Source organism: Colias philodice, chromosome 9 (genome assembly GCF_061535455.1).
Source record: "Colias philodice isolate Cphi_HAF_F1 chromosome 9, ilColPhil1 Martin Lab GWU primary, whole genome shotgun sequence".
Classification (NCBI taxonomy): Eukaryota; Metazoa; Arthropoda; class Insecta; order Lepidoptera; family Pieridae; genus Colias; species Colias philodice.
The window spans coordinates 6,954,312-6,963,324 of NC_143094.1; the positions used below are offsets into that span (position 1 = coordinate 6,954,312).

At 33.3% G+C, this 9,013-nt stretch overlaps 2 protein-coding genes across 2 annotated transcripts; one reads left to right on the top strand and one right to left on the bottom strand.

Moving 5' to 3' along the window:
• The first annotated feature begins 1,884 nt into the window (after positions 1-1,884).
• RtcB (RtcB RNA ligase) lies at positions 1,885-4,264 on the top strand. Its single transcript, XM_089699235.1, has 5 exons — positions 1,885-2,340; positions 2,564-2,694; positions 2,785-3,489; positions 3,574-3,738; positions 3,937-4,264. The coding sequence occupies exons 1-5, from the start codon at positions 2,049-2,051 to the stop codon at positions 4,162-4,164; spliced, it is 1,521 nt and encodes a 506-aa protein (XP_089555361.1). The 5' UTR covers positions 1,885-2,048; the 3' UTR covers positions 4,165-4,264.
• Positions 4,265-4,679: 415 nt separating this feature from the next.
• Positions 4,680-8,797, bottom strand: LOC149485898 (glycerol kinase 3-like). Its single transcript, XM_089699234.1, has 12 exons — positions 8,545-8,797; positions 8,340-8,468; positions 8,122-8,251; positions 7,803-8,020; positions 7,487-7,699; positions 7,022-7,124; positions 6,804-6,911; positions 6,425-6,587; positions 5,996-6,197; positions 5,480-5,609; positions 5,160-5,252; positions 4,680-4,888 (listed from the first exon to the last, which is right to left on the bottom strand). The coding sequence occupies exons 1-12, from the start codon at positions 8,614-8,616 to the stop codon at positions 4,788-4,790; spliced, it is 1,662 nt and encodes a 553-aa protein (XP_089555360.1). The 5' UTR covers positions 8,617-8,797; the 3' UTR covers positions 4,680-4,787.
• Between the last annotated feature and the right edge of the window lie 216 nt (positions 8,798-9,013).

Below are 9,013 nucleotides of genomic sequence, written 5' to 3' on the forward strand. Positions count from 1 at the left end.
ATGACCACAAACAATTATATCTTATATCTTGTTACAAGTTAGAGCTAGCGCGCACGAGCAACTTTGTCTCCGCAACTATTTTGTCTCTCCCATCAATTTGTATGGGGAGTTGCGTCGCTACGTGCGCGCACTTTCATACTAGCCTTAGATCATTAAGTAATGGATGGAGTACGCTGGCAAATGTTCTAACTAAACTTTCTGCTGATTTTGGTGCGGGGAGGGTAACTCACACTGATGAAACACAATGAAACATAATCACACATTCACAAAAATAATTTGTGTCACGAAAGTCGTAAAAATTTACGACCTTTTAAGCGACGAGTTTTTAAATTCAACTCTATCACTAAGATAATAAAGATTAAATTTGTATTTCATTCCAAGATAGTCATGTGGAGTGGGGTTCAATATCGCGTTCTAAATTCAACTTTATCTCCTAGTTCATAAAGATTAAATTTGTATATTTTCTTTCTATGATAGTCTCGTGGGGCCGCATCAATGATCGAGTAAACAGGACTCGATTATTTTTCTTGATCATATCGCTAAACGATACATCGACGATTATTAGAAATTGCATTTTATTAGAAATGTACGTTAAAAAAATAAAAAAATATACACAAATGAAAGGTTATTCCATCTTTTTTAATATTCGACATGTTTGAATTGCTTCTGCAAGACTTGACAGTACAAAACGGCATTTTTAGCGGAGCACTCGCAGACGTCCGTTCGACGTTTTACGAATACGCAGAGTGCTTGTAATCGATTACGCAAGTAGTTTTTATGAAAGGATAAGATTTTTCGATGAAAATAATCTTATACCTCGGCAAAAGGGGAAACGCCTGCGAGTGTTATCCATTACTTAATGATCTAAGATACTAGCCCATGGGTGGAGAGACAAAATAGTTGCGAAGACAAAATAGTTGCGGAGACAAAGTTGCTCGTGCGCGCACTGTCTTAATGTTCATACTGAAATCTCCAGTGTATTATAAGCTTCTTGACCACAAATTACTAATGATTAGTGGACACCACAAATGTCACAGACCTCATCATGAGTCTATAGTTGTAAAAAACCCGTTAGCTACCGTTATTTAACTAAATTTTTGGTTAGCTACCAATAAAGTGCGATAAATAACGGTTAGTTATCCGACTGCGACCTATAAAAATGGTACTGTGTTTTGTTTTTTTGTAAGTCACTTAACGTAAACTAAACACAATTTAAGTATCTAAAATATTCATATTACAAACCTATACCTATAATAATAGACCGGACTCAGTGGAGTTTCGTTTGCAAAAATAGCGGACCTAAATCTGACTTCTGATATAAATTGTATAGATCCCAGACATCCTATAGACAGATGTTGCCAACCAGTTTTGTGGTCCCCATCCCCCCACCCCGGTAATTAGGTAAATATGGCATACAAATAAAAAAATAAAAATTTCCAAAACATGCCGTGTGGGATATCAATGAAAGATCTTATTGAGTAGATCACGAATATATAGCATACTATAACATTTCTTACACTTTCTCTAAGATTTTTTAGAAAATTTACGAAAATGCTCCATTTTTGAGTTAACTTTTAATCACTATAGATTGAAATCGGCTAGCTGGCAATTGGCATCACCGCGTAACATGCAACGCGCATTTCAAGCCACTAGCGCCATCTAATGGAGCTTATTAACTGTAAAAAGAAAAAAAAAACGGTTAAATAACCGTTAATAACGAAAAATGCGTTTTTAACCGCACGGTTAAAATAGTTAATAACCGGCTTTACATCTATGATCATGACTCTTCTGTATAAACAAAGTACTCTGTGATCATGACTTCTGTCCATTGTCAATGTCACTTGTCAGACGTCAATATTCAGGTGCGCTTTAATACCCACAGGCGCTACCCAAAGTCCTGTGCCAAAGTCCCAAACAGATTTGTCGATTTGTCCTTATTAAATTGTGCTTCTTGATTTCTCAAAACTAAAAAGTTCAGGGATCGATTAAGCATTTCGCTGTGCTGAATAGAATTTTCCATATTTGTAAATTTGTACTTTAAAGTAAACATGGTGGTGAGACAATATAACGAAGAGCTTAAATTTCTTGAGAAAATGAACCCACATTGCTGGAAAATTAAAAAAGGTTTCCAACCAAATATGAATGTTGAAGGCGTATTCTACGTTAATAATACGTTGGAAAAATTAATGTTGGATGAATTAAGAAACTCTTGCCGACCAGGCATGACAGGCGGCTTTCTTCCCGGCGTAAAGCAAATTGCAAACGTAGCCGCTTTACCTGGTATCGTGGGGCGGTCTGTTGGCCTTCCAGATGTTCATTCAGGATATGGGTTTGCAATAGGTGGGTATTGATTTCACATAAAAATTGTGGCTAATTTGCATAAAATTATGCAATTAGGGTGGCAGAGGAGAAACTTCATAATCTAGAATGCTATGAATATATATAAGTAAAGAAATCAGTGAATATACAAAATAGTTAAAAACAATTGTGGATTGGATCATTCTGTGTACTGCTAAACTGTTTAATAAAATAATGATGCAATAATTTTTCGTGTTTTTTGCAGGAAATATGGCTGCTTTTGATATATCAAATCCAAAATCTATTGTATCTCCAGGTGGTGTAGGATTTGATATTAATTGTGGTGTAAGACTTTTAAGAACTAACTTACATGAAAAAGATGTTCTACCTATTAAGGTAAGAAAAATTAATTTCTTTTTATGTTGAAATTCATATTAGGTACATGCTATTTGTTCTTAATGCTTTAATAAATTTTGTATACTTTAGGAACAACTAGCTCAGAGTTTATTTGATCATATACCTGTAGGAGTTGGCTCAAAGGGCATCATCCCCATGAATGCCAGAGATTTGGAGGAAGCTCTTGAAATGGGTATGGATTGGTCATTAAGAGAAGGATATGTATGGGCAGAGGATAAAGAGCATTGTGAAGAATATGGTAGAATGCTGAATGCTGATCCTTCTAAAGTAAGTTTAAGAGCAAAGAAGAGAGGTCTCCCTCAACTGGGCACACTTGGTGCTGGTAACCATTATGCTGAAATTCAAGTTGTTGATGAAATATATGATAAATTTGCTGCTGGAAAAATGGGCATAGAAAGACTTGGTCAAGTTTGCGTAATGATTCATTCTGGTAGTAGAGGATTTGGTCATCAAGTGGCTACAGATGCTTTAGTTCAAATGGAAAAAGCAATGAAGCGAGACCAAATAGATGTAAATGATCGTCAATTGGCCTGTGCTCGGATAAACTCAACTGAAGGGCAAGATTATCTCAAAGCTATGGCTGCTGCAGCTAATTTTGCTTGGGTGAATCGTAGTTCAATGACTTTCCTAACTCGTCAAGCATTTGCCAAACAGTTCAAAATGGCTCCTGATGATTTAGATATGCATGTAATTTATGATGTATCTCATAATATTGCCAAGATAGAGGAACATGTTGTTGATGGAAAAGTTAAAACTTTGCTTGTACATAGAAAGGTAAATCAGATTTTATAGTTAAACATAGCATTTTGATTTTATTCCATTGAATTCCTAAATTAATAATTATTTTTTGTTGTATAGGGATCAACCAGAGCTTTTCCCCCACACCATCCTTTGATACCTGTTGATTATCAATTGACTGGACAACCCGTTTTAATTGGAGGATCAATGGGAACTTGCAGTTATGTACTCACTGGTACACATCAAGGCATGACAGAAACTTTTGGTTCAACTTGTCATGGAGCGGTAAGTTTGCTTCAATTTTACTTTAGCAATATTTTGATGTGTGAAATGTGCATAAGAATACAAAAATAGGGAGGAGATAGACAGAAGAACAAGAGTGTTCTATAATGTTTTATTAAAACAAACAATATTTGCCCTGAAACACAATTAGAATTTTATAAAGGGTATCAGAAATTTAATGTCATTATGTTTTATTTATAGGGTCGAGCATTGTCACGTGCAAAATCTAGGCGAAATATTGATTATAAAGAAGTACTTAACAAACTTGAAACTATGGGTATATCGATAAGAGTTGCATCACCGAAATTGGTCATGGAAGAAGCTCCAGAATCATATAAGAATGTAACAGATGTAGTAAATACCTGCCATGCAGCTGGAATAAGTAAGAAGACTGTCAAATTACGGCCAATTGCAGTTATTAAAGGCTAAGAATGCATTTATTCCTATTAAATAACCATTGTTTTGTATTTTCATATTAATAATATGCTATTTATTTATCAGCATTGATTAAATACTTTTCTTTTGATGATTAACTGTGTATTCAATATATGTACTTAAAACTAACCTCTTAAAATTTCCCTCAATCAAATAAAGTAAGCTTTGCAAAATAATAGTTAAAATCTACGATAATAATCCAAGTAACCAAGCAGTTGTTTTTATTTGCTTGAAAAGCAGTTGAATGTGTTAATATTTCAAAAAAATAAGGTATGTTTTTATAAAAAATGGGTCTTAATTTATTTTATTAATAATGTCAAGAGTTAAAAGAAAGTGTGAATCAAAAAATTCAGGGTTTTTTTTCTCGTGACTTTACATGTTGTGTAGTTGTTCTTATTCCGGTCACGGCACTAAACCTATAATTATATTGTATGAATCTTGCACGCAATTTAGTGAGAAAAGGATACAACCAAAGACAGGAAAGGTAATGAGTAAATTAAACAACAATATTTAATATTTTCTATATTTATAACAGTAGTTAAACTCACTAACACATAGTAATACTGGTTATAATGTGACTATTCAGAAAGGTATTATGGAAACTACATTTCTAAACATTATGGCAACATTTTCAATTTATCTGCTAAAACAACAAGAATCGCTGTCCCAAGGAAAAATAGCCCTGGTGGTAACGCTGTAGCTGTACGGTCAATTTCATCTGAAAAAATTAATAAATGCGTTTTAGATTTTTTGTAAGATCATATATGATATAACTATATTATATTATATACCCTATATCATAATATATAATAAATTATTATATATTATGATATAGGGTTTTTGATATTATTATTAATAATATCAAAAAGTCACAACAAAGACCTGTGTCCATTTGCTGTTAAACTGCTATTTAACACTTTCGACGTATATTTTTAGGAAATATTTACTATTTAGTATTAACAATTTAACATTTCTTTTAATATATTTACCTTCATTTTCCGTCTTCTGTTCTTCATCATCATTAACCCATCCCATACATCTATTAAGTGCGTCTTCCCAACGTTTGCGGCGGATTTCTCGATCTGGAAAAAGCATAGAAAGTGAATAATGTATAATTAATTAGGCATTAAATACTGCTATGAAAATATCATAATAATTAGAAAACATAAAAAGACTGTAACCAATATACAAAAGATATTCTCTCATTTTTCACAATACTTCAAGGAAATATAATTAGATTAGATTGAAATTAATTCATAATATAATGATACCTGGCCGTAAATAATCTATACAAGGCAGTTTTTCTGACCTTCGTTAGAAATAGCTGGTATAAAGGTGTCCGATGGCGAGCTGGGTGTGCTGGCCGGCCACACACGTAAAGCGCGGCCCGCCACTATAGCAGCCCCTAGTGCTGTGCTCTCCATCATTAACGGCCGAATCTATGTAAAAAAATTAAACTGAACAATAAATATGTATATCAAAGAAACCTTTGATATACATATAGATTTATCAGATTTTTCAGGTTTCTTGTTTTCATAGACATTCCGATGATTGAAACATAATTATTAAAATGTTATAAATTATATAGCTAACCAGACTTTACAGTTTGTAACCTTATACATTTTACATTTTTAACGTACTTATATTACTTTGGCTTTAATTTATTATAAGTACCTACGTATTTTTACAAAGATCGAGTTGCTTGGAAGAAATCGCTCGTGAGCGATAAAATCCCGCATCGTATATCGCCTTTATTATTTAACAACAGCTGTCATATTTTTATAAGTGATACTATAAAGAGTAAGTTTTTATTTATGTAATTTACCACTGGAATGCCAAGCGTGTCAGCTTGCATCTGCATAAGCGTCGAATTTTGTGCCATTCCCCCGTCAGCGAGGAGCTTCCGTAGCGGCGCGCAATCCGTGGCCATGGACATAGCGACCGCGCGGGTCTGTTGGCACACCGCTTCCAGTGCGGCCCGAATTATATGCTCAGTACGTGTAGTACTGCTTATGCCACACATTATTCTGAAATATACAGAATAATACTAGAATGGTCAAAATACAGAATGTATTTTTTGCTAATAAGGCAAATGTCTAATGCGCGGGACCAAGTGACTTTAGTAAGTACGTTTTTTTATTTATTACAATTATTGTGAATTACTAGCATGTTTATTTATTTATTGCTTCAATAAAATAAAATTGAATAGTTATTTAAATCCAAGTATAATTACAATGGATTATTTTTTATCTACCCTCTCGCGTCCTTCCTCCAATGTGGCGAGTATAGACCATTAAATGCTGGCACGAAACATACACTTCCTTCTTCATTATCAGCTACTTGAGTAGCGAGGACTTCCGTGTCCAATATATCATTTATTATTCCCATGCCCTTCTGTAACCATTGCAGTGTGTCACCTGAAATAATTAATTAAATTAAAAATATGTGATATGCGTAAGAAGTTTTTAGTAAAATACGATAAACACTTCCTACACCGTATTTTATTTCGGTAGACTAAAAAAATCTGAATATTTAGTAATATTCATATTAAGCAGAATCAATAAATCTTATTTCGATGATTTCAGTACATACAGTAAATTACTTAATTGTCTATTCCATTTTATATCACATACCAGCTACTGCAACTGATCCTTCTAATGCATAAATTGCCGGCGCATCTGGTCCAAGTTTATAGGCCACAGTTGTAAGCAAACCACTTTGCGAATGTACAATAGATTCACCTTAAACCAATTCTGTGTTATATAATTATTTCATTAATACATAAATATTAAAAACACAAATACATGCAAATTTACCAATCTTAAGGTCAATTTGTAAAAAAGAATTTTACCTGTATTGTACAAAAGAAAGCATCCCGTGCCATATGTACATTTTACTTGCCCAAATTTCATACAATTTTGTCCCACTAATGCAGACTGTTGATCCCCTAAACACTAAAAATGCAGAATTGATATTTTTATAAGAGTACTAATGATAGATCTATCTATAAGTATGTATAATAAAATTTGCCTATGACTTGAAGTTGAAGTTAAAGTCCTTTGAGCTTGACCAGTATGACCAATTCTTATGAAATTTTGTGTAACATATTGGGCATATTGGGTAAACAAACAACATCTATTTTTCATATCCCTAAGACCTAAGTGATAAGAGTTAGGCAGAACAATGTTTGCTGGGACAGCTAGTTTTATGCAATAATTTCAACACATTCACATTAGGTATCAGCCGAATCTTAGAAAATAACGACCCCTTCATACACTGTATAACTTACGTATTAAAAATCCATTAAGAAGCCTACCCCAGCTATTGGTGTTCCAAGAAGTGATCCTGTAGCTATATAGCCATATATTTCTGAGGAACTTTTTATCTTTGGTAGTATTTCAACTGGTATATCGAAAAAACGTAAAAGTCCTCTATCCCACTGCAAACTTTTTAATGACATCAATTGGGTCCTTGATGCATTTGTTACATCTGTTACATGAACACCACCACGGCAGCCACCGGTCAGATTCTGTACAACAAACAATTGTGTAAATTTGCTTGAGGAATTCTTTAGAAAATAATAATATTTATACAACTCTTTGACAATTAGCACACACAGCAAACATATTTACCCAAATTAACCATGAGTCCACTGTACCAGCCATGCAGTTTCCTGAGGCTACAGCATCCTGTATTGCTGTTACATTTTGCAAGAGCCATTTCAACTTAACAGAAGAGAAATAAGTTGATAATGGAAGACCACTAGTTTGCCTTACAGCATTTATACTTTGTGCGCCTTTATTTTTATTTAATTCATCAACAATTTTTGAAGTTCTCACATCTAGCCACACTAAAATGGAAACATTATGTTTATACATTAAAAGAAGTGTAAGCTAGAAAATACATATTACTTCCTAAATTAAATGAATAAATTTATTTTGGAGCATTTACCTATTGCACTATAAAGTGGCTCGCCAGTTGAGGAATTCCAAACAATTGTTGTTTCTCGTTGATTTGTTAAGCCAATACCAACAACATCAGCTGGGTCTATATCCAACTTTTTTAAGTTGTCTATAGTGACCTGAAATTTTATTGGAAATATTTTATACAGGCATATTACATGTGCCCAAATTTTGAGGTGAATGAATATGAAATGAATAAATACATACTTCAATACATTCTAACACCGCACTTAAAATTTCCAAAGAATCTTGTTCTACCCAACCTTGTTGAGGGCTAAATCTTTTCAGGGGTAATTGATGATAAGTCAACACTTCTGAAGTGTTTGCTGCAAATATCTAAAAATAAAATATTATTTAGAAATTGTTGTTTTTCTTAAATATAAATAAATTAAATATTTCAACACAATTATACCAAAAATTTAACGTTCGAAGTTCCTTCATCTATAGCTCCAATCAATGGACCAAAACTTCCGTATTCACGCATTTTCAAAATATTATCCTACATAATTGAAAAGTATATATATTTAGCAAAATGGTTATATTTGTAATTGAATGCTAATAATATAACTTATATTTATTGCATTTAGAATTTTTTATTATTGATTGAAAATGTTATCTGATAGGACAATGGAGATACTGGGTCTGGGAGATACAATTTTGTACAATTTGTAATCAGTGACTGTCAAATGTCAATGATCAATCAGAATCAGCTGAATCTGACACATTCCAATACCACTCCAAACTACGACTCCAAAACTTTGATATACCGTGCTAAAATTTACATCATGCTTATAAAGGCGGTAGTACACATGGGGCCAAGGTGTTGGACCTACGTGTTGGACCAACGTGTTGGGCAAAAATTATGGGTAGTTTTCCAATTA